This window comes from Narcine bancroftii, chromosome 12, assembly GCF_036971445.1.
Source record: "Narcine bancroftii isolate sNarBan1 chromosome 12, sNarBan1.hap1, whole genome shotgun sequence".
In the NCBI taxonomy this organism is placed as follows: Eukaryota; Metazoa; Chordata; class Chondrichthyes; order Torpediniformes; family Narcinidae; genus Narcine; species Narcine bancroftii.
This window is the reverse complement of record NC_091480.1, coordinates 20,711,377-20,737,525: the sequence shown is the minus strand read 5'-3', so window position 1 is coordinate 20,737,525 and position 26,149 is coordinate 20,711,377. Positions and strand designations below refer to the sequence as shown.

Genomic DNA, 26,149 nt, shown 5'->3' with positions numbered 1-26,149 from the left:
GGAGGGAAAGGGGGGGGTAGGGGGGGTAGGGCAGGGCCCGGTACCCGCCCTCTGCACCCAGTTCCTGAAATCCGACACTCACGGCAGAATGGATGCCGACCCCCCCCCCCCCTCCACCCAACCAGCGCCCCGGCTCTGCTGGAGTCCGAGGCTGCGCTCAGGGCCTAGTTACTGTCAAACCCCAGGCTCGGGTTTAAAATAAAGAAACGCGTGGTTTCGATTCGGTGCATAACCCGAGGTTGCATTTTTTTGGCCTTTTTAATTAAATCTGCATGAATTATTTGGGAGTTTATGCTGACTTGGGGGGGGGGGGGGGCTCAGTTACCGGTGAAATACTTAAAAGGTTTGATTTTTTTAAAATTGAACTCCCTTTCTGTTTGACAACTACTGGGGACATTCCATGCATGGTGGACACGTCTGTTCACAGATTACCTTGACCAGCTCATCACATCCAAAAATAAAGCTCTACAAATCAATCCAAAAGCAATATGGTTGCGAAGCGATGAAAATGCTGGAAACATTCAGTGAATCAGCTTCTGCTTTGGGTTGCCAACTTCCATTGGATTGGTTTGATGAACACTGCCTGACCGAAGTATTTCCAGCATTTGGGGTTTTTTCAATTTATTTTCTACACAAGAATCGTGCCTGTTTCAAATGCGATTTGAGGTTTGTTGAGTGTTCTTTTGTAAAACTGGCATTTTAACAAGCAAAAGGTCGGACACTTCTGCCTCCGTCCTAGTCTGATATATTGTTGAAGTCAAAAACCTTATCAAGGCAGAACAAGATGTATCTGGATTATTTTTTTTAAATATCACGGCGAGGGTTCTACTGAGTTGGATTGGACCTTTTTGTTTTTATTTTGGATGAATGCTATATAAAAATGTAATTAGATTTTTAGCAAACTCCTCTTGACCACCAGTTTGGTCATCTCTGAGCCATAAAAAGTACTCTTTTTAAAAGAAGTAATGTTTATGTTTAAAAAAAAATTGCTGTGAAAGCTCAGCAAGTCAACGTGGAAAGAAAAATTGCATAACATTTTAGCTTGGTGACCCTTCATCTGAACACCTTAGGGATCAGAAAGGGGAAGATTGTAAGAGGTGATACCTGGGCGATGGAGAGATAGAAAAAATGCAGCAGGAGGAAGGTGAGGAGATGGATGTAATCGAAGAACTGTAGCCATCTGATCTTTCGCATAAGTAGAATGGGGGAAAGTGGGTTGCACCATCAAATGTGAAGTTCAGTGAAACTGTGGACTGTACTTTGAGATAGTGAGTTGGTGTTTCTGCTAATAATATACCTGCATATGTTGGTACACGGCATAAAACAAGGATCTTGTCATGTGAAATCCATGCCTCTTGAAAATCTGGATAGTTTGAAGATAACAGTGATTCTTAGTTTGTATGAATGATGAAGGGTGGAATTTGAGTTGAAATCCACATAGGATGAATTGGAGCCAGAGATGTTTGCTCAGGAAAAAAGATGTGCCCATGAAAACCAATTTTGGTCAAAACCTGATCTAAAAACTAGAAGAGAAAGAAATCGCTGATGGTGAACAAATAAGAGACAGCTGGGGAACAGAATTTAAGCTTGCTATTCCTGGAAGAGAAATGGCCTTGAATTTGAAGTAAATGTAATGATATTAGAAATCTTGGGGGGGGGGGGGAAAGCAGAAAATGCCAAAATATTCATCAGATCATGAGGCTATGTGGAAAGAAACCCTTCATTGGAATTCAGTGTTTTGTGCTGTAAAATATACTTTGAACTTGTTGTCTTCATCTGGGCACATCACAATTTTTTAAAGTTTATTTCAATGGTACAAAATCATATTTTGATTAATATCTAGACTTTTAAGAATTTAGAAATTCTTGTTTCTTGAAATGTACGTTCATCATTATGGTTTGGCTTCGTGAACAAAGATTTAGGAAGGATTGTAGATGTAGACATGTCCTTCGAGCCTGTACAATGGATTTTTTAGGTGGAGTGCAATGTGTGTAGTGCTGGCCCCACCCTTTACACCTGGGGTTTATCTTCCTGGCCTAGCCAAGTGTTGTGTTGGAGTGTTCTTATCCTAGATGGACAGCCTGACGAGACTATCGAGCCCCATCTACCTGGGTTTGAAATCAGAGTTTTCCTTCTCTTAGGCTGGCTGCCAATCCAAGCTAACAAACTCAGCCTACCCATCCGGTTACACTGCCAGACACTTCGTCATACCATGACATAGCAAGGTCAGTGAAAATGGGGGACACCAATGAGAAGGTGTTGCTATGGATGCAGTAATATTGGAGAGGCAATTTGCAGTGGCCTCCTGCCTGGCAAGCCAGACAGTGACCGCTTGGCGATCACTACTCCAAGAAAGGAGAGGCGATCTATTATGCGTGCACTTTCCATGGGTGAGTGGGACTTCAGGCCCAGACCTCACCTGCCAGTAATAATGCATCTCGAGAATTAGTTGAATGAGAAGTTGTATTAGAAGCCTTGTGAAATGCTTGTAGTAGTTTTCTAGACAACCTGATAACAGCATCTCACAGCAATTGCCTGATTACAGAAAGGATCTGAGGATGATGTGAACTTGCCAATTGAGCTCCTATTCCCTGAAACTGTATACATTGCCATTCTTTCTCTCTACTCTCATTAGGATTTAATGCAACTCCTAATTTTGAAACTTTAATACAAGACTGTATTCTCTCTGCACTGACCCACTTGGATTCATCACTGGTGGGCACTCTTTATCCTCACTTGTTCATCTGGAGATTCTAGTCTCCATGCCATAATAAGCATTTGCTTTGTGCATGCTCGCTCCCATTTTATCCCCCTCAGTACATTAAGAGCAGTTGTTTCCTCCTTTTTGTCTGATCTCCAGCATTTGGTTTATTTTGTGTTTCTGATTTAGTGTCAAATTTTGAGCAGAAAATGATGCTGCACCAACTTTGATACATGCTGTCGCTAATTCAATTTTCTACTTTATTTACATATAGGTTAATTCTCTCCACCCTCAGAATTATTTTGTTAGCTTTTAAGGATTTCTCTCCCATCAAGACTGCTCTATGGGATACAGAAATGTGCTGGTAAAACTCAGCAGGTCATATGGTGTCCTTCTGAATTTCTCAAGCCCATTTGTGTATTGCAATTGAGCCTAGCATCTATAGATTTTCTAATTTAACTGCTCTTATGGGATCTTAATTGCAGTATTTAGTTTGTATCCATGGGTGTGGTCATTGACAATACAGCTTCCTGAGGCTCAGTTGCATTTTTCCTCTTGAAAACTGGATCTGTTGCAGGCCATCAATTGACTTCCAAATTCCCCAAGTCACCCTTGTAATCAACTCCCTTACTTAGTGGGATGTCCTGTGGTTGTTTTGCTCTTTAACCAACATCCATTGCTGTCTCTGATCTAGGGTGTTGATTAGTCTATATTTCAGCTTGGATTGTTAGCTTGATCTTCAGGGTATAGAATTTCTCAGATGAGTTGGTGTGGAAGCAATGTGGTAGGAAATATTGCACTTTTCATAGAGATTACACCCCTTCAGTATTGAGAGGGGATATTCTGGAAGGCTCCTCATATTAGGCCATGTGAACAGAGATTTAGAAATAAAACTGTCACTTTGGGCATATATTGGTCAACAAGATGTTGAGGAACAGAGATAAAATCATAGAACATTACAGCACAGAAACAAGCCTCATTTGCCCTTCTAGTCTGTGTCGGACCTTTTTTTTTGTTTAGTCCCACTGACCTGCACCCAGCCCATAGTCCTGCATATATTTCCCATCCATGTTCCTGTTCAAATTCCTCTTCAATGTTAGGCAGGTGTCAGAGGGATTCAATTAAAAATTGTTATTTGCACTGAGGTATCTTAATTTCCTAAATATTAACTGGGATCAGAGGCTGAGCTATGTCCAGGAGGTCTTTTTGTTTCAGTATTTAGCAGGACTAATAAAGGAAGGGCATTTTGGACCTTGTCAAGTGAGGGATCATTTTGGAGATGGTGACCAGCACTTAATATATTAAATTTGTTGTGGAAAAGGATAGAGATTCATCAGTAATAAAGGTCTTAAGTATTCATTAACATAAAGAAGAAAATGCCAAAGGTATATTGGGATCATTTCTACATTAGGATGGAAAAATTACAAGAATTCAAGGCCAATATTTTCCTTTTGGTCAATAGCCAGGTGTAACAAGTATATTACAAAACCCTCAGTATTGAGGATTGGATAAAGAGAAAAAAGGAAGCTCATGACTAGTACAAGGAACTAATGACAGGGAGTCCCTTCAAGAGTAAGAGGAAGGCCAAGAGGTGTCACAAAAACTCACTGGCGGATAGAATGACTTTGAATTTTCTTTAATCCTATAAATTGACTAACGGCAAAACAATAACCAGGGAAAAAGTAGGGTCCTTCAGGGACAACCTAAACATTCCAGACAATAGTTCACCAGAAAATAACATTTGTTTAATCCCATCCAGAATCCTAAGCACGGCAAGATTGTAATTGCTGAGTGGTACTGAGGCAATCATTTCTGTTAATCTTTTCAATTAACAGAAGGTATATTCATGTGAATGAAACAAAAAAAACCATAAAAATACCCACCATTTATATTGGTATCCTTGCTGATATTTGTTGATTGGACTGACTATATCCTTGTGACATCTTTTACTAAGGGCAGCAATGTGTGACTTTTTTTTTTGTCATTGATCTCAAACTGTTACCCAGTGAAATTTCACCTCTCTCATGATGAGTTAAAGTTGATGACTAATGGAGTCCAAATACTGTATTTGTTAAAAATTGCACATTTTCAAAGTAGCAAGTTCATATTTGGGCTCGTTTAGGATCACTTTTCATTTATATTCTGTTAGAACTGAGCGAAAGCTGTTCTTTACAAAGGCTGGGTGGTAATAAATCGATGAGACCCCGAGCTATCTTCAGTGAATTCTGAGGGATTTTAAAGATTCTTAGAATGCTCTGAATTAATATCTTTTAGAATGTGTCCATTCTTATGGTAATTGTTGCAACTTTTATTTTAAAAAGCAAAAGGCTATTTTATTACTGAGGTATGAAGAACAAACAAAACGCATGAAAACTAAAAGCTTTCAGTAACTGTGTTGCTGTTATGAATCTTCAAATTGTTAACTGAAGCTTTGATTGTAGAAGATCAAATAAGTGCAATAAGTATTTGAGTACTAGGAGAATGGTTAGAAAATAATACTGACATATTGCTCAGAGACTTGCCTGTAAATTGATTTTAAAAATTATAGTTGAAAATTGATTTTTGATAATTGGCAAAATTTGAATGCGAAGGATTGACCTTTTAATGAAAAGACAATATTTTGAGTTGTAGTTGTCATAAATGAATGAGGATGTTTCAATATTCAGTTCAAATACATTTATTGTTCTCACTGGTAACTAAGTTTATTTTATTTATATAGCACATTCAAAATAACTCACATTGACCAATTGCAACTTAACTTTTGCAGCTATTTAAAGTGTAGCATAAAACAGGTACCTGAGGTTTAGAATTGTACATATTAATCACGTCAAAACACTTGAGAGTAAAAAATACAACTTCAGCCTGGATTTGAAAGAGTTAAAGGAAGGGGCTGACTTGATGGAAGGAGGAATGATGTTCCACAATTTGGGGAATTCGCATGATCTCCCTTAAGTTTTTGATTTGAGGCGCGGAACAACCAAGTGCCCTAAATTGGCCAAATCTGAGGGGTCTTGAAGTAGAGTAGGGCATTAGGAGATCAGTGATGTAAGAGGGGGCTAGTCCATTAATGTCTTTGAAAACAAACTGGAAGACTTTAAAATCTATTCTGAGCCATACTGGCAGCCAGTGAAGGGAGGCCAGAATAGAGGTGATATGGTCCCTTTTCTTGGCTCCTGTCAGGAGCCTTGCTGCAGCATTCTGCACCAGTTGCAGATTGGATAATGATGACTGACTAATTCCTGAATATAGAGAGTTAGTGGTCTAAACGAGAGGAAATGAGGGTGTGGATAACTTTCTCGAGTGACAGGAATGATTTGATTTTTGGCAATAGTGTGGAGCTGGAAAAGGAAGCTTTTACTACTGCATTGACTTGTACCAGGTATTGGGGAAAGCTCTTTAAGGTATGAGAAGAGAGGTTATTTCAGAAGTAAGGACATGGATTTGTTTGCTTACATTTAGTGAAAGTTATGTAAATAATGCAAGTTCTATTCCAGGCAAAATAACTTCATTATTACAAAAATGGGATCATTTAATGTAAATCCTAGCTCTCAGGAGACAAAAACTTATTGGCTGTTCAATTTGCAGGAAAAGATATCCAAAATTATTATTAAGGTTTACTAAACTATGGTAAATTGAATGGCATTTCATTCTGTGGTAAAACTTATTGCAAGTACAATTCTATGCATTTAACTTTGCTTTCCGGTTCTAAGAAAGTTTACCCAGTGTTTGAAAAATTTGAGGAGGCATTTAAATGGCAATATAATGACTCTCTAATATGTAAAAATAATACAGAATCTTGGAAATTTTTGGGGGCCTCAAGGTTCCACATTTTCATTTTCCAAACCAAAAATACTGCAGATGGTGGAAATCTGAAATATAAAGAGTTTTATAATTCAGGAGGATGGGATAGAAAGCCTTTGTGAACAAGACTGAAGAGTCTGACCTAAAATGTTTGCTTTTTCTCTTTCCACAGATGGTACGCGACCTTCTGAGTTTTTCTGCTTTTATTTCGGACAATAAAGTTAATATTGCAGGGTGGAAATTAGCATCAGCTCTGAAATGACATTAATCTGAAACATTAATGTTGGTTCTTAGCAAATGGTGCCCAATCTGCGACTATTTTCAACATGATCTATTTTTATTCTAAAATTGGAATTATTTTGTTGCAAGAGGTGATATCCAGTTGATATCGGAGAATTATGTCATTAGTTTCTGAGGATCTTAAATTTCTGAGAAACATAATTTTTCAGACCTCCCCCTCACACCCTGTTGTCCCCAAACCAGATCTCATTATTTGTGTACATTAGTGGTAATTAGCATTAAATTAACCAGCAAATGAGATGTGGTAGGAAACCACAGTACCTCTGGGAAACATCTGCAGCCACAAGGAGAATGTGCAAACTCCACACATAACCTGGTTTATTGGAGCTGTGAGATTGCAGAACCGCCTGACCTGCAGAACAGCACCAAATGCTGGAATTATTCGCCATATCTATCAGCGTTTTATGAAGAAAAGATCTTTTTAAAAACTTTAGACTTATAACTTGTGCTGAATAGTGATAATCGAAGTTCACTCCTCAGCTGACTGATTAAAAGCTCCTTGAAATGCCTGCAAATTGGGGATTGAGGAAATCAGTTGAAAATGATAATCACTGTGGCAGATGTACTGTGCAAATTGTTGAATCTGTGAACTAACATCTTAAAATTAGTTACTGAGATAGTTGATGCATTCAGTATAATTTCTTAAAATTCTCCAGATTTATGGAGAGCTCTATTAAATGGGAGAAAATAACAAATTTAGGATGAAGGAGATGTAATACAGGCCATATATTTTTTTAATCAATTTTGGGGAAATTGGCAGTAGCTGTTAATATAAATGTTTGGAGCATTATGTATAAAATTAGGCACATTTAGTATTTTTTACGAAAGGTAAATCATGTTTGAATGAGATATTGAAGTTTTTTGAAGAACAGGTGGACAATTCTGTACTTAGATTTCCAGAAAATATTTTAAATCAGTTATTGCAGGAAATACAAGCTCATGATATAAGAGTTGGTTGGCTAACACAGAAATGAGTAAGTGTAAATGGATCATTTTTCTTGCTGGCAAGGTATGCTGAGGTCCAGACTTTATTTAAATAACTTGGATAAACACATTGGAGTTAGGCAGCAAAATTTGCAGATGACACCAAGAGGAAATTGGTTATCAAGAAGGAAGGAAGGAATATGGATAAGAAAATTGAGTATGCATGAATCTGGAAAATGTGAAATTCTTTATTTTGTTGACAAAGATAAAGCATAATTTCTACATGGTGAACAGTTGCAGAGCTTCAAGATGCAGAGGAATCTAGAGTACTAGTTCACAAAAGAGTTCATTTTGGTTAATTCAAAACTAATTTAATGAAATGTAAGGACTGTATTTATCCACATCTATACCTGTTCACACATTTTTACTTCCATGTGTTTCACATTTTAGGATTGACATTGCGACAGCCGATCAAGACAATTTAAAATATCCTTTGGCCAGGGATAGGGGCAATTCTGCCTCGTACGGATTGCATTCTACCAGTTCTGCCGGTGTGTCTCGACATAGACACGATGACATTCGAATCCTCGGTGGATTTCAAAATGAAGAAGGGGGTAAGACCACTTAAGAGTTCAGCTCTTTTCTCTTTCATATCCTATATTGTATCTTGAATTTGTCTTGCAATATTTTTCTTGTGCAAGTTAAGATTGCTTTATAATAATAATGATTTGTATATTTTTATATATAAATATTAACAAGTACATAATACTTTATTAAGTGCATTTGTAAATCATTCACCAGGGAATCCAGATTAATCTCATGAAACTACATTTTTAAAATCTGCCACAAAATTTTAAATTGGTAGGTTAATGGAAATTGTGTAATGAAAAATGAATGTATTAAAAATCTGAAAATATACCAAAAAGTAAAGAAAATGGAAAAATAATTTCCAATTACAGGCTGTCCCCAGGTTACAAATACCCAACTAAAGGACAGGCATACAAACTCTATTATTAAATTCAAAAGTGGAACAAATATCCACATTTTTGTTGCTAGGTAACAGTTTTCAGGATTGCTCTCCCTGCCTTGATCTTAGATGATTGCTCCCTTTTCACTTTGGGATGCCTGAAGGCTTGAAAATCAAGATGTCTTTTGGGGGAAAACCCTCAGGAAGACACGGCACAGATTGATAAGAATGATTTGATGTATGCTGAGTCATGGAGTTGTACAACATGGAAACAAACCTTTTGACCCAGCTCATTGAGTGGCGACCTGAGCTATTCCCATTTGCTGGCACTTGTTCGACTATGCCCCAAACCTTTCCTAACCATGTCCATATGAGATTTTGAACTCTTGACGCTGAGGGAGAAATGAATGTCATTGCTGGTGAAGGCTGCTGGTTGTCTAATAGAAAGGAGAAGGAAAAGATTTTGGGAACTCCCATGTCTTGAGCAGCAGGCTGTGAAAAATTTACAACTTTTTTCAATGGGGTAATATTCCCAACTTGGTTAGAGATTACTCCTTCCTCCTACTTAATTGTAAATGCCAAATGGGCAAGCTTTGACTTGGAAATCAATTTTTCACAATTCCATTATGGAATGTCATCTGGCATCAAGGAAGCGGGCAGCATGGTTGGCATAGCAGTTAGTGCAACGCCTTTAAGTGCCAGCGACTGGGTTCAAATCCTGCGCTATCGGTAAGGAGCTTGTGCGTTCTCCCCGTGTATGCATGGGTTTTCTCTAGGGGCTCAGGTTTCCTTCTGCCCATCAAAAAATGCACCGGGGGCGTAGTTAATGGGGGGTAATTTGGGCGGCACAGACTCATAAGGGTGAATTAGCCAGTTATGGTGCTCTAGGTCTAAATTTAAAATTAAAAAAAAACTTTTCACCAGAATTGATATTTCAAGCATTTTGATTCGAGAGCATTAATGCCCACATTAGGCTGTACATTTTGGCATGTTAAGTGTAAATGTGCCCTTTCATTATATTTAATGGTCTCTTGAGAGGGGACTTTCTGAAGATTAATGTTAACCAGAATATGTCAGTTTTCATTTTTACAAGTTGCTACTGGTCTAGTCATCTCACAGCTTCCTTCATTTAATTATTCCTTCCTAATTTCTGTTCAACATTTATTTTTGATTTTGAATGGTTTTTTTTTTACATTACTATTTCAAATAATTGGAGAGAGATTCTTAAATAATAGGGAAATTAAAAGTAATGGGTAGATTACCCATGGTAAATTCTAAAGTAGAGCTGAGTCTAAGCCCAGATCAGTCATGATCAGCGGAGCAGGCTCAATGGGCCAGATAGCCAACTCATCTCCTATTATGTATATGAAAGTTAATGTTTTTCCAGAGAGGTTGTACTTTGAGATTTTAATGTGTCCTTTACATAAGTGGTTGAAGTGAAGTTGATGTTGGGAGTCAGAGTGAAGTGACTCAACAAAGTTTATGTACTGGGAAATGGCTTTTGCAGAAGTACTAAGCAGTAATTATTTGCCACCTTTTGAGGTTATCTTGATAAGTGTTTAATGACAACTGTTACTGTTTCAAAAGTTAAATTTAGACATATAGCATAGTAAAAGGCCATTTAGGCCCACGTGTCCATGCCACCCAATTTACACCCAATTAACTTTAACGGTGGGAGGAAAATGGAGTCCTCGGGAATACCCACAGAGACACAGGGAGAACATACAAACTCCTAACAGACAGCATGGGATTTGAACCCCAATTGCTGGCACTAAAAAGGCATTGTAATTTCTCCAATAAATTACTTTTTTATGAACAATGCCAATTTGTCTGATTTTATTTCAAGAAAATGCTTTCAATGTATATCCAAATTTGGGTAGATGGGTAAAGTGGGGGTGAGTAATTTATTTGACATAAATAGTCTTGTGACCTCCTCATTTTAGGATGTTAGGGAATGTTTCCACAACAGTGTATTTTATGCCCTTAAATTTTGTGCATCTTTTTGTATGGGAAGTTTATTTTCTCAGTTTTATATTTGGGGTCAAGGGATTGGTTTTATTCACTTGCTTCAGTAATTAAAAGCTAACGATGAAATGACTACGCTGATTTTATAGTGAGCTGATACAAACCAACTTAATTTTGGCAGTCTTTTAGTGAACACCAGAGGAGTGTCGACATTCTTCCTGTGTCTTCATGGGCTTGCTCCACATGCTCTGTTTCCTCCCACCATTCAAAACATCTGGAGGTTGGAAGTAATTGGGTTATTTGGGTGGCAGGGGCTCGTGGGCTGGAATGTCAAAATTTATATAAAGTTATACCATAATGTGACCTGCCTGTGGGGAAGGAGAAAGTGTTCCTTTGCATTCAAAGGCTGATTCTGAGATTAAGAAATTGTGCCATGAAAGGAGTAGTACAAGAAAGGAGTAGGACAAGAAAGGAGTAGGACAAGAAAGGAGTAGGACAAGAAAGGAGTAGGACAAGAAAGGAGTAGGACAAGAAAGGAGTAGGACAAGAAAGGAGTAGGACAAGAAAGGAGTAGGACAAGAAAGGAGTAGGACAAGAAAGGAGTAGGACAAGAAAGGAGTAGGACAAGAAAGGAGTAGGACAAGAAAGGAGTAGGACAAGAAAGGAGTAGGACAAGAAAGGAGTAGGACAAGAAAGGAGTAGGACAAGAAAGGAGTAGGACAAGAAAGGAGTAGGACAAGAAAGGAGTAGGACAAGAAAGGAGTAGGACAAGAAAGGAGTAGGACAAGAAAGGAGTAGGACAAGAAAGGAGTAGGACAAGAAAGGAGTAGGACAAGAAAGGAGTAGGACAAGAAAGGAGTAGGACAAGAAAGGAGTAGGACAAGAAAGGAGTAGGACAAGAAAGGAGTAGGACAAGAAAGGAGTGGGACAAGAAAGGAGTGGGACAAGAAAGGAGTGGGACAAGAAAGGAGTGGGACAAGAAAGGAGTGGGACAAGAAAGGAGTGGGACAAGAAAGGAGTGGGACAAGAAAGGAGTGGGACAAGAAAGGAGTGGGACAAGAAAGGAGTGGGACAAGAAAGGAGTGGGACAAGAAAGGAGTGGGACAAGAAAGGAGTGGGACAAGAAAGGAGTGGGACAAGAAAGGAGTGGGACAAGAAAGGAGTGGGACAAGAAAGGAGTGGGACAAGAAAGGAGTGGGACAAGAAAGGAGTGGGACAAGAAAGGAGTGGGACAAGAAAGGAGTGGGACAAGAAAGGAGTGGGACAAGAAAGGAGTGGGACAAGAAAGGAGTGGGACAAGAAAGGAGTGGGACAAGAAAGGAGTGGGACAAGAAAGGAGTGGGACAAGAAAGGAGTGGGACAAGAAAGGAGTGGGACAAGAAAGGAGTGGGACAAGAAAGGAGTGGGACAAGAAAGGAGTGGGACAAGAAAGGAGTGGGACAAGAAAGGAGTGGGACAAGAAAGGAGTGGGACAAGAAAGGAGTGGGACAAGAAAGGAGTGGGACAAGAAAGGAGTGGGACAAGAAAGGAGTGGGACAAGAAAGGAGTGGGACAAGAAAGGAGTGGGACAAGAAAGGAGTGGGACAAGAAAGGAGTGGGACAAGAAAGGAGTGGGACAAGAAAGGAGTGGGACAAGAAAGGAGTGGGACAAGAAAGGAGTGGGACAAGAAAGGAGTGGGACAAGAAAGGAGTGGGACAAGAAAGGAGTGGGACAAGAAAGGAGTGGGACAAGAAAGGAGTGGGACAAGAAAGGAGTGGGACAAGAAAGGAGTGGGACAAGAAAGGAGTGGGACAAGAAAGGAGTGGGACAAGAAAGGAGTGGGACAAGAAAGGAGTGGGACAAGAAAGGAGTGGGACAAGAAAGGAGTGGGACAAGAAAGGAGTGGGACAAGAAAGGAGTGGGACAAGAAAGGAGTGGGACAAGAAAGGAGTGGGACAAGAAAGGAGTGGGACAAGAAAGGAGTGGGACAAGAAAGGAGTGGGACAAGAAAGGAGTGGGACAAGAAAGGAGTGGGACAAGAAAGGAGTGGGACAAGAAAGGAGTGGGACAAGAAAGGAGTGGGACAAGAAAGGAGTGGGACAAGAAAGGAGTGGGACAAGAAAGGAGTGGGACAAGAAAGGAGTGGGACAAGAAAGGAGTGGGACAAGAAAGGAGTGGGACAAGAAAGGAGTGGGACAAGAAAGGAGTGGGACAAGAAAGGAGTGGGACAAGAAAGGAGTGGGACAAGAAAGGAGTGGGACAAGAAAGGAGTGGGACAAGAAAGGAGTGGGACAAGAAAGGAGTGGGACAAGAAAGGAGTGGGACAAGAAAGGAGTGGGACAAGAAAGGAGTGGGACAAGAAAGGAGTGGGACAAGAAAGGAGTGGGACAAGAAAGGAGTGGGACAAGAAAGGAGTGGGACAAGAAAGGAGTGGGACAAGAAAGGAGTGGGACAAGAAAGGAGTGGGACAAGAAAGGAGTGGGACAAGAAAGGAGTGGGACAAGAAAGGAGTGGGACAAGAAAGGAGTGGGACAAGAAAGGAGTGGGACAAGAAAGGAGTGGGACAAGAAAGGAGTGGGACAAGAAAGGAGTGGGACAAGAAAGGAGTGGGACAAGAAAGGAGTGGGACAAGAAAGGAGTGGGACAAGAAAGGAGTGGGACAAGAAAGGAGTGGGACAAGAAAGGAGTGGGACAAGAAAGGAGTGGGACAAGAAAGGAGTGGGACAAGAAAGGAGTGGGACAAGAAAGGAGTGGGACAAGAAAGGAGTGGGACAAGAAAGGAGTGGGACAAGAAAGGAGTGGGACAAGAAAGGAGTGGGACAAGAAAGGAGTGGGACAAGAAAGGAGTGGGACAAGAAAGGAGTGGGACAAGAAAGGAGTGGGACAAGAAAGGAGTGGGACAAGAAAGGAGTGGGACAAGAAAGGAGTGGGACAAGAAAGGAGTGGGACAAGAAAGGAGTGGGACAAGAAAGGAGTGGGACAAGAAAGGAGTGGGACAAGAAAGGAGTGGGACAAGAAAGGAGTGGGACAAGAAAGGAGTGGGACAAGAAAGGAGTGGGACAAGAAAGGAGTGGGACAAGAAAGGAGTGGGACAAGAAAGGAGTGGGACAAGAAAGGAGTGGGACAAGAAAGGAGTGGGACAAGAAAGGAGTGGGACAAGAAAGGAGTGGGACAAGAAAGGAGTGGGACAAGAAAGGAGTGGGACAAGAAAGGAGTGGGACAAGAAAGGAGTGGGACAAGAAAGGAGTGGGACAAGAAAGGAGTGGGACAAGAAAGGAGTGGGACAAGAAAGGAGTGGGACAAGAAAGGAGTGGGACAAGAAAGGAGTGGGACAAGAAAGGAGTGGGACAAGAAAGGAGTGGGACAAGAAAGGAGTGGGACAAGAAAGGAGTGGGACAAGAAAGGAGTGGGACAAGAAAGGAGTGGGACAAGAAAGGAGTGGGACAAGAAAGGAGTGGGACAAGAAAGGAGTGGGACAAGAAAGGAGTGGGACAAGAAAGGAGTGGGACAAGAAAGGAGTGGGACAAGAAAGGAGTGGGACAAGAAAGGAGTGGGACAAGAAAGGAGTGGGACAAGAAAGGAGTGGGACAAGAAAGGAGTGGGACAAGAAAGGAGTGGGACAAGAAAGGAGTGGGACAAGAAAGGAGTGGGACAAGAAAGGAGTGGGACAAGAAAGGAGTGGGACAAGAAAGGAGTGGGACAAGAAAGGAGTGGGACAAGAAAGGAGTGGGACAAGAAAGGAGTGGGACAAGAAAGGAGTGGGACAAGAAAGGAGTGGGACAAGAAAGGAGTGGGACAAGAAAGGAGTGGGACAAGAAAGGAGTGGGACAAGAAAGGAGTGGGACAAGAAAGGAGTGGGACAAGAAAGGAGTGGGACAAGAAAGGAGTGGGACAAGAAAGGAGTGGGACAAGAAAGGAGTGGGACAAGAAAGGAGTGGGACAAGAAAGGAGTGGGACAAGAAAGGAGTGGGACAAGAAAGGAGTGGGACAAGAAAGGAGTGGGACAAGAAAGGAGTGGGACAAGAAAGGAGTGGGACAAGAAAGGAGTGGGACAAGAAAGGAGTGGGACAAGAAAGGAGTGGGACAAGAAAGGAGTGGGACAAGAAAGGAGTGGGACAAGAAAGGAGTGGGACAAGAAAGGAGTGGGACAAGAAAGGAGTGGGACAAGAAAGGAGTGGGACAAGAAAGGAGTGGGACAAGAAAGGAGTGGGACAAGAAAGGAGTGGGACAAGAAAGGAGTGGGACAAGAAAGGAGTGGGACAAGAAAGGAGTGGGACAAGAAAGGAGTGGGACAAGAAAGGAGTGGGACAAGAAAGGAGTGGGACAAGAAAGGAGTGGGACAAGAAAGGAGTGGGACAAGAAAGGAGTGGGACAAGAAAGGAGTGGGACAAGAAAGGAGTGGGACAAGAAAGGAGTGGGACAAGAAAGGAGTGGGACAAGAAAGGAGTGGGACAAGAAAGGAGTGGGACAAGAAAGGAGTGGGACAAGAAAGGAGTGGGACAAGAAAGGAGTGGGACAAGAAAGGAGTGGGACAAGAAAGGAGTGGGACAAGAAAGGAGTGGGACAAGAAAGGAGTGGGACAAGAAAGGAGTGGGACAAGAAAGGAGTGGGACAAGAAAGGAGTGGGACAAGAAAGGAGTGGGACAAGAAAGGAGTGGGACAAGAAAGGAGTGGGACAAGAAAGGAGTGGGACAAGAAAGGAGTGGGACAAGAAAGGAGTGGGACAAGAAAGGAGTGGGACAAGAAAGGAGTGGGACAAGAAAGGAGTGGGACAAGAAAGGAGTGGGACAAGAAAGGAGTGGGACAAGAAAGGAGTGGGACAAGAAAGGAGTGGGACAAGAAAGGAGTGGGACAAGAAAGGAGTGGGACAAGAAAGGAGTGGGACAAGAAAGGAGTGGGACAAGAAAGGAGTGGGACAAGAAAGGAGTGGGACAAGAAAGGAGTGGGACAAGAAAGGAGTGGGACAAGAAAGGAGTGGGACAAGAAAGGAGTGGGACAAGAAAGGAGTGGGACAAGAAAGGAGTGGGACAAGAAAGGAGTGGGACAAGAAAGGAGTGGGACAAGAAAGGAGTGGGACAAGAAAGGAGTGGGACAAGAAAGGAGTGGGACAAGAAAGGAGTGGGACAAGAAAGGAGTGGGACAAGAAAGGAGTGGGACAAGAAAGGAGTGGGACAAGAAAGGAGTGGGACAAGAAAGGAGTGGGACAAGAAAGGAGTGGGACAAGAAAGGAGTGGGACAAGAAAGGAGTGGGACAAGAAAGGAGTGGGACAAGAAAGGAGTGGGACAAGAAAGGAGTGGGACAAGAAAGGAGTGGGACAAGAAAGGAGTGGGACAAGAAAGGAGTGGGACAAGAAAGGAGTGGGACAAGAAAGGAGTGGGACAAGAAAGGAGTGGGACAAGAAAGGAGTGGGACAAGAAAGGAGTGGGACAAGAAAGGAGTGGGACAAGAAAGGAGTGGGACAAGAAAGGAGTGGGACAAGAAAGGAGTGGGACAAGAAAGGAGTGGGACAAGAAAGGAGTGGGACAAGAAAGGAGTGGGACAAGAAAGGAGTGGGACAAGAAAGGAGTGGGACAAGAAAGGAGTGGGACAAGAAAGGAGTGGGACAAGAAAGGAGTGGGACAAGAAAGGAGTGGGACAAGAAAGGAGTGGGACAAGAAAGGAGTGGGACAAGAAAGGAGTGGGACAAGAAAGGAGTGGGACAAGAAAGGAGTGGGACAAGAAAGGAGTGGGACAAGAAAGGAGTGGGACAAGAAAGGAGTGGGACAAGAAAGGAGTGGGACAAGAAAGGAGTGGGACAAGAAAGGAGTGGGACAAGAAAGGAGTGGGACAAGAAAGGAGTGGGACAAGAAAGGAGTGGGACAAGAAAGGAGTGGGACAAGAAAGGAGTGGGACAAGAAAGGAGTGGGACAAGAAAGGAGTGGGACAAGAAAGGAGTGGGACAAGAAAGGAGTGGGACAAGAAAGGAGTGGGACAAGAAAGGAGTGGGACAAGAAAGGAGTGGGACAAGAAAGGAGTGGGACAAGAAAGGAGTGGGACAAGAAAGGAGTGGGACAAGAAAGGAGTGGGACAAGAAAGGAGTGGGACAAGAAAGGAGTGGGACAAGAAAGGAGTGGGACAAGAAAGGAGTGGGACAAGAAAGGAGTGGGACAAGAAAGGAGTGGGACAAGAAAGGAGTGGGACAAGAAAGGAGTGGGACAAGAAAGGAGTGGGACAAGAAAGGAGTGGGACAAGAAAGGAGTGGGACAAGAAAGGAGTGGGACAAGAAAGGAGTGGGACAAGAAAGGAGTGGGACAAGAAAGGAGTGGGACAAGAAAGGAGTGGGACAAGAAAGGAGTGGGACAAGAAAGGAGTGGGACAAGAAAGGAGTGGGACAAGAAAGGAGTGGGACAAGAAAGGAGTGGGACAAGAAAGGAGTGGGACAAGAAAGGAGTGGGACAAGAAAGGAGTGGGACAAGAAAGGAGTGGGACAAGAAAGGAGTGGGACAAGAAAGGAGTGGGACAAGAAAGGAGTGGGACAAGAAAGGAGTGGGACAAGAAAGGAGTGGGACAAGAAAGGAGTGGGACAAGAAAGGAGTGGGACAAGAAAGGAGTGGGACAAGAAAGGAGTGGGACAAGAAAGGAGTGGGACAAGAAAGGAGTGGGACAAGAAAGGAGTGGGACAAGAAAGGAGTGGGACAAGAAAGGAGTGGGACAAGAAAGGAGTGGGACAAGAAAGGAGTGGGACAAGAAAGGAGTGGGACAAGAAAGGAGTGGGACAAGAAAGGAGTGGGACAAGAAAGGAGTGGGACAAGAAAGGAGTGGGACAAGAAAGGAGTGGGACAAGAAAGGAGTGGGACAAGAAAGGAGTGGGACAAGAAAGGAGTGGGACAAGAAAGGAGTGGGACAAGAAAGGAGTGGGACAAGAAAGGAGTGGGACAAGAAAGGAGTGGGACAAGAAAGGAGTGGGACAAGAAAGGAGTGGGACAAGAAAGGAGTGGGACAAGAAAGGAGTGGGACAAGAAAGGAGTGGGACAAGAAAGGAGTGGGACAAGAAAGGAGTGGGACAAGAAAGGAGTGGGACAAGAAAGGAGTGGGACAAGAAAGGAGTGGGACAAGAAAGGAGTGGGACAAGAAAGGAGTGGGACAAGAAAGGAGTGGGACAAGAAAGGAGTGGGACAAGAAAGGAGTGGGACAAGAAAGGAGTGGGACAAGAAAGGAGTGGGACAAGAAAGGAGTGGGACAAGAAAGGAGTGGGACAAGAAAGGAGTGGGACAAGAAAGGAGTGGGACAAGAAAGGAGTGGGACAAGAAAGGAGTGGGACAAGAAAGGAGTGGGACAAGAAAGGAGTGGGACAAGAAAGGAGTGGGACAAGAAAGGAGTGGGACAAGAAAGGAGTGGGACAAGAAAGGAGTGGGACAAGAAAGGAGTGGGACAAGAAAGGAGTGGGACAAGAAAGGAGTGGGACAAGAAAGGAGTGGGACAAGAAAGGAGTGGGACAAGAAAGGAGTGGGACAAGAAAGGAGTGGGACAAGAAAGGAGTGGGACAAGAAAGGAGTGGGACAAGAAAGGAGTGGGACAAGAAAGGAGTGGGACAAGAAAGGAGTGGGACAAGAAAGGAGTGGGACAAGAAAGGAGTGGGACAAGAAAGGAGTGGGACAAGAAAGGAGTGGGACAAGAAAGGAGTGGGACAAGAAAGGAGTGGGACAAGAAAGGAGTGGGACAAGAAAGGAGTGGGACAAGAAAGGAGTGGGACAAGAAAGGAGTGGGACAAGAAAGGAGTGGGACAAGAAAGGAGTGGGACAAGAAAGGAGTGGGACAAGAAAGAAACCCATTGTTGCCTTGTGTTTGATTGCCATTATATAAAATATTGAACTAAGATCTAAGGGTTGGCATCAGACAGTGGTCAACAAAGACCTGATAGTAAAAAGAATCCAAAACTTAATCACCCAATAACATCATAGCTTGGATTTTGCTGAGTACAGGTTGTTGACTGCTTTTACCATGAAACACGAGTTGTGTTTTGGAAGGACAAACCAGATTTTACCTGAATATTAGCATGCCAAACAGACTGATCAATCTAGATTATGAATGCTGAGGTCCGTTGTGCCTCAAGGACCCTGCAAGCATAATCTCTCATGGGCAAGCTTGAAAATCACTCACAGTGCCAAGTGAGTGGATCTTTGACATTCTGTAAAGCAAGGCCCTTTGATTTTGTATAAATGTGTAAAATTTGAATTATGTGGACCAATATTTAGGGTAAAATTTAGGGGTCCTCTATTACTTGGATCCTACTTTGACCGTAGGTAACTACCTGCGTCGTTCGAGGCGTAGGGAGCTTGGGTGGGCTGCTGGGACTGGGAGGCAAGTCTGCTTTTGTGTCCTCGGGAGCTCAAATGGGTGGGCCTCTGGGTGGTAGATCCGTGGTCTGGGGATCAGGAGCTCGGATGGGTGGATGATCTAAGATGAACTGAGAGTCTGCGGTCGGGGTGTTGGGAGCTCCAGCGGGAGGGTGGCTGGGAACAAAAATAGGGGAGTCAACTTTTACATATATACGGAAAATACCAGATTTTGAGGCCAAAAATGGGGTTGTTGTCTTTTGCATGGTATCAACTACAATACAGTAAATAAAAATGCAGGAAATATTCATTAGGCTATGTAGGCAGCATCTGTTGAAAGAGAAACAATATTTTAAGTTGAACACTCCATTAGATTTTCACAATTTGCTGTTTTTAAATATTACCCAACTTGTGCTTCTATAAAATTTTAAGCTCTGAAATATTTGAAACAGTTTAAAACTTGAATTACCCAAAAACTTGTTGGCTTTCATGTTTAAAAATGGATGATGTAAATTGTGATGCTCGGCTGCAGCAGGAAGCATACACAAAACTTGAAAGTCTGTACAACAGGCTTTGTTCAGTTAAAAGTCTCGGCTACAGTGGTAGCTATACTGGTGACTCATGAGTGATTGGCTTGGTGGGGGTGGGGGGGGTGGGGCTGGTTCAGGGTTATATTCCGGGCTGTTGATTGACAGCCGGCTGGGTGAAGTTTGGTCTATTCAGGTTGGCTGATTAACAGCTGGCCAGGTGTGGTCTGTCCTCCAGTCATCTTGCAGGTACAGAGATTGCCCCCTGCAATAGACTAGTGGTGTATCACCACACAAATACCATTGGCTGGGAAATGTTCTCTTTTTTTTAGTTGTAGCATGGAGCATCTAGCAGTGAAATTTTTACCTTAGAACATTACATCATAGAAACAGGCCCCTTCAGCCCTTGTAGTGTGTGCGCCGAACTATTTTTCTGCTTAGTACCACTGACCAGCACCCAGTCCATAGGTGAAACTTTTCCACCCATGTACCTGTCCAAATTCTTCTTAAATGTTAAAATTGAACCTGCATTCACCTCTTCAACTGGCAGCTTATTCCACACTCCCACCCCTCTCTGTGTGAAGAAGTTTGCCTTCACGTTTCCCCTCCCCCACCCAAACTTTCCCCTTTCACCCTTAACCCATGTCCTCTGGTTGTTATCTCACCTATCCTCAGTGGAAAAAGTCTACCTATATTTACTCTATCTACCCCTGTAACTCAGTTCCTGAAGTCTAGGCAAGATCCTAGTAAATCTTCCTGTGCACTCTTTCTATCTTATTGCCATCTTTCATGTAGTTGGGTGACCAAAACTGTACACAGTACTCCAAATTTGGCCTCACTAATGTCTTATGTCCATAACATCCCAACTCTTTTACTCAATGGAGGTACTTTGATTTATGAAGGCCTATATGCCAAAAAGGTCTCTTCACAAACCTTTCAGGGAATTGGGTATTTATATGCCCAGATCCCTCTGTTGTACTGCATTTCTTAGTGCCCTACCATTTACTATGGATGGGTCACGTCTCCAGAATGGAGGACCATCGCCTTCCCAAGATCGTGTTATATGGCGAGCTCTCCACTGGCCACCGTGACAGAGGTGCACCAAAGAAAAGGTACAAGGACTGCCTAAAGAAATCTCTTGGTGCCTGCCACATTGACCACCGCCAGTGGGCTGATAACGCCTCAAACCGTGCATCTTGGCGCCTCACAGTTTGGCGGGCAGCAACCTCCTTTGAAGAAGACCGCAGAGCCCACCTCACTGACAAAAGGCAAAGGAGGAAAAACCCAACACCCAACCCCAACCAACCAATTTTCCCTTGCAACCGCTGCAATCGTGTCTGCCTGTCCCGCATCGGACTTGTCAGCCACAAACGAACCTGCAGCTGACGTGGACTTTTTACCCCCTCCATAAATCTTCGTCCGCGAAGCCAAGCCAAAGAAAGAAGACCATTTACTATGCATGTCCAATCTTGGTTTGTCCTTCCAAAATCAACACCTCACACTTGTCTGCATTGAATTCCATCTACCATTTTCAGTCCATTTTTCTAGCTGGTCTTGATCCCTCTAAGCTTTGAAAACCTTCGCTGTCCACAACACCTCTAATCAGTGTAATTTTGTTTTGGATCTGTATCTTTCTTGATATGTTTCTGAGATAATCATGTAATTTAGTTAATGAATACTATGTTCGAAATCAATGAATCCAATGCAGTTAAATTCAGATTAAGTATACCACTGTTTGTCAATCCTATCCTCCATCTCTGAAGAATGGTACTGTTCAGCCAGTTGTTAATGTTGCGACTGAATATTTGTGATGCATTCAGTCTCCCTGATTTCATTTAGCAAGTAAAATTTTTATGCTGAATAATAATAGCATTCACAACTCATCATTTGATAAATTCACCTATTGTTGATGCAATTTTTCTTTCTCCTTCATTTCCTAGTATCAGCTGTCTTGCCTTTGATCACCAGAACCTGGGGTCAGAATGGTTTAAACTCCTTTCTGATAGCTTGCATCCAGCAGATAAAATTGACTATTAATTTTGCACTTCTGAATTTTAACAATTTACTTGTACCTTGGGTTAGTTAACTTTTAAGAAAATAAATTTCATTTACAGAAAAATTGTTTGCAGTTTGTTATTTAATGGTAGTAGTCTGATTTGATGTTACTGACTTTTGTCTTGCAACAATGGCTTCAATCCAAGATGTAACACTATTGGCCATGAAAGTTTTTCATGGGAACTTGTTCCAAAGTGTGCAGCTAAACCTGTTCATGGTTTTGAGCAGAAGCTTAACAAATATTAATTTTAAAAAGCTATAATCTAACAAGTATTCTGCTGTGCATCTTAAAATTTGGTATAACTATTTATTCTGGTCGTGAAAATGACCGAAAAGATTACCACAGTTTTTGCTATCTCAGCAAATGTGATTTTATTCACAGGCAGATACGATGTCAATGGAGGACTTAGTGAAAATGCTTATGGTCGGAAGTCGCTGGGGCAAGAGCTGAGGGTTAACAATGTGACCTCTGATGTAAGCAACATTCAGCATGGGAGTCGTGCTTTAGCCACAAAGGAGATGAGGAAATCACAGGGTAAGTGATTTTAAGAAACTTGATATCTGCAGCACAGTACCGGACATTTGACCCGCGATGTTGTGCTGACCTATGTCAACCAGCCGCCACAACAAGCCAATCCTTCCCTACCTCACTCCCATAACAACTTGTTTTTCTTGCATCCTTTTACCTATCTAAGAGTCCTTTAAATATCCCCATTGTACCAGTTTCCCACTCTACCCCTGGCAATGCATTCCAGGCACCCACCACTTTGTGTATTTTTGGGGGGTGGGTGGTTGGGGGGGCAGGAGATGAAACTTATCTCTGTGTCCCCTAAACTTTCCACCTTAAAAATTACTTTTGACTATGATATTCTGTGAAGAATCATCAATGCTGCAGAAAGTCTGGGAATGATCGGGGCTCTGTGATTAATCAGGGATTGCTTCAGGTGGGATGTGAGTGGGAAGGGAAGGTTGAGAATCACTGCTCTAGACCCAATTGTCACTGAAATATTTTGCTTGAGAAAAATTGTCATTGGCCCATTACCTTTGGAGTTATGAAACCAGTCACATAACGAGTCAATTAGGTACTATTGAAACAGTGGTTTTCAAACTTCTTCTTTCCACCCAGATACCACCTTAAGCAATCCTATACTAATCACATAGGGATCACTTAAGGTGGAATTTAAGTTTAAGGGGAACAGTTTGAACACCATTGGTCTATATGGTTAGACCTATACAGGACAACAGTGCCTTGTTTGGCAGTGGCTGCAGTTCCCGCTGGCAGTGACCAAAAGGAAACATGGAAGGAGGCATCAAGTGATTCCGGACCATCGAGTAGACTGTGAGGACAGATGTCAAAATGCACTGGTGGGAGAATGTCAAACAAGGCCGGGGGAGGTCATTTAACACTGAGGTGTGTAGGAACAAACAGAAGGACCCATCATACCCCGGACACCTCCCTCCTCCCATTGGGCCTTTATTCCTCTAATCCCCGCACATTCTATCTAAAAGCCTCCCACTCTACCATTGTATCAGCTGTCATCCCCCCCTACTCCTGGAGACTGCTCGAGGCTCCCATAGAACCTTCAAACACTATGGCACAGAAAACAGGCTATTTGGCCCTTCTAGTTTCTGCCAGAAACATCATTCCTCTCGTTCCACTGACCTGCACTCATTCCGTAACCCTCCAAATATCTACTATCCATAGTAGAAAATAGTAAGAAAGCAGAATGTATGCAAGTAAAATCCACATTAAAAAAAAATAATTAGAGCACAGATTTATGACTGATTTTAAAAATCAAGAGATACAGATGCTGGAAACTCTCAAATCGGGTGGCATCTGGGGAAGAAAAAAAGAGTTAATATTTTGGCTCTTTTGACAGAACTGGGAACAAGAATAAACAATTTAATTTTCAATAGCTGAGATGGTGAGGAGTGATGGGCAAACAAAAGAAATATAGTAAACCCCTGGTATCTGGAATTCGAGCAACCAGCAGGCCTCAAGCAACGAGCAAAAAAAAATGAAGAAAATAAATAAAAAGTATTAAAATAATAGGTACAATATACATAAGTTTAATATTGGAAAAAGTAAACGTTCTCTGAAGTAACACATAAACCTTTTGTGAAGATGGGAGCAAATATTTCAGCCAACAGGTGCCTTGGTTGTATATTGCTTGTAGCAGCTCTTTAAATAAAGTTGTGTGAAACAGCAATGGTGTCACCCAGGATGAAGAGCTGGTTGATGCCGTTTATCGTTGGGGTGACTTTCTTGAAGGTTTTCCCTTTCCATGCTTAGTTTGAGTCTCCCCGGTCAGAGGCTTTATTTGTAAACTTGAGTGGGGGGGTGGGTGGTTCATTATCTATAATGTTAGTCCTTTGGGTGGCTCCTTGTAGTTGGATGGACCTGCAGATGCAGCGATAGTTAAATGTTTCAAAGAATGTGACTGAAAATAAAGTTTTATGCAAGTGAAGTTTGTTCGGTGTAAGTATTTTTGTCTTTTAAGTATTTTTCGGTGTAAGTATTTTTAAGTATTGTTCGGTGTAAGTATTTTTGTCTTTTAAATTGTTTGTGCTTCTTGCACATGTATTAGGTCTTTGTAAGAGCAACCAGAAAATACACTTACCAACATCTACCCGTGGATGTCAGGGGTTTTTACTGTATCTCTGTTAGGGTGAGACCAAATGAGGTAATGTGATGGTTAGGATTAAATGGTGCCATGATGATTATATAGACCATCAAATTGGTTTCATACACTAAGAATATTCCTTTTTTTCATAGAAGATTTTAGTGTGGAGCTACTACAGCTGGGTAAGGCCCTCTAATGAGAGTCCAAGACCAGAGCATAACTTCAAAGTAGGAATAAGGAACTTGCATCAAGGGTAATAGAAATCTGGTCACCAGTTTCACAAACAAGGATTAAATATTGAAATATTTTTGATTAATTGATGGAATGAATTCTTGTTTCGAGGATAATAGGAGCATTGAGGTAAAAGCTCAACAGGCATAATATAAATGGAAGAGGTTGGTTAAGGTGCTGATTAACTTTGCTTCCTTTGGGTTTTGTTTAACTTTTGAAAAAAAATTCTTAAGCTGTGAACTTTTCACCAATGACAGAGCGATCTTTATCATATTCTGATGAGTCTCGACTGTCCAATCTTCTGCGGAGGATTTCCCGTGAAGATGACAGAGAGCGTCGGCTGGCTACAATAAAGCAATTGAGAGAGTTCATTCAGCAGCCAGAAAACAAAGTGGTGAGTGGAAAAGAGTAAAAAAAAAATACAATCTGAATATCTTGAAGAAGTGGTCAAAATGTTTACAATGGAAGAGCAAAATGCTAACTCTATTTGCTGCTGGATCTTTATTCATGTACAATGTTTTCTGTTCCGTCAAACAGCTTGGGTTATGTTTAGGTTAGGTCTTAAAAACAGGAAGTGTTGAAAAATCTGTTTATCTTTTGTAATTATATTTTTTTATTATTGCAGGTTCTAATTAAGCAATTAGATAATGCCCTGACTGCAATACAGGATGTGCTTAATGAGAGGTATGTAAAATACAAAAGGTTGTGAAAAATGTTAGCATTAAAGTCAGTATTTCAATATTTTAGCAAAGAAGCAACTTCACTATGGATGTTTCTTATCACAGTTAAATTTGTATAGAGCAGGAACAGGCCCTTCAGCTCACCTATCAATGGCAACCCTTTTCCCATTCACTCTCATTGGATCTGTATGACTCTATGCCTTGTTTATAGAAGTCTGTTGAAATACCCAAACCTCTGGCAGTGCTTTCCATATACCTGCCACAGTGTATTTTTTTTAATCTGCCTCTCAGATTCCCTTTAAAATTCCTTCCACTCACTTTAAACCTACAGCATCTTGTTTTTGATATCCCTAGCATAGAAAAAAAATGTTTTGACTGTCTACCCTCTTAATTTTGCCTATCATTCTCCTTTTCTCCAGGAAAAAAAAGCCTTGCCTATTGATTTTTTTTTTCCCCCACATAACCTTAGATCTCCAATCTAGGTAACAGCCTGGTTCATCTCCATTTTCTCCAGCCCAATCACATCCATTCTGTAGGGTGGTGACTAAAATTGCATAGAATAGTCCAAATGCACCCCAACCATTTTTTTTGTAAAGTTGCAACATAATGTCCCAGCATTATAAGCTCTGTTCTGACCTATAAAAATAAAGCATGGCACGTACCCTCTTGATCTTGTATTAAATGTTATCCTAGAGTTTGTCTTAAAATTTGTGATGTGAGAAAGACCATGAAATAAAAATTATGCAAATGTAGCGGCGGCTACACTGCTCCTGCAATAACACACGCAACTCATTGAGCAGACTAGTTTACTGCTGGGCTGCACTTATACTCCCAGCCCGGACCTGGCTGAGAACCGCGCTGGAGGGCGCTGACGTCATCCGGGTGTCGCGTGGTCCCCAAGCGCGGGTTTCTGAGCCCCGAGCTGGAAGGAAGGGAAACCCCCGAAAGCGCCATTTTGGCTGGTTGCCCCGCCGTGTGGCTTACAAGTGGGGCCGGTTCGCCTGCCTTGTGGTGAGCTGCCACACAAACGTAAATTTTTAACTTTTGTAAAATGAACAAGACTCTGTAGTGCTAATAC

General features: G+C 42.1%; 1 protein-coding gene across 4 annotated transcripts in view; it reads left to right on the top strand.

The window, feature by feature from the left end:
- The window catches only part of smg1 (SMG1 nonsense mediated mRNA decay associated PI3K related kinase), a 130,024-nt gene that overhangs the window by 270 nt on the left and 103,605 nt on the right, over positions 1-26,149 (top strand). For all 4 annotated transcript variants that reach the window (XM_069906251.1, XM_069906250.1, XM_069906249.1 and 1 more), the window contains exons 2-5: positions 8,177-8,340; positions 21,919-22,071; positions 24,649-24,785; positions 25,017-25,075. In XM_069906251.1, the coding sequence (XP_069762352.1) occupies positions 8,177-8,340; positions 21,919-22,071; positions 24,649-24,785; positions 25,017-25,075 (513 nt within the window). The remainder of the gene's footprint in view (positions 1-8,176; positions 8,341-21,918; positions 22,072-24,648; positions 24,786-25,016; positions 25,076-26,149) is intronic.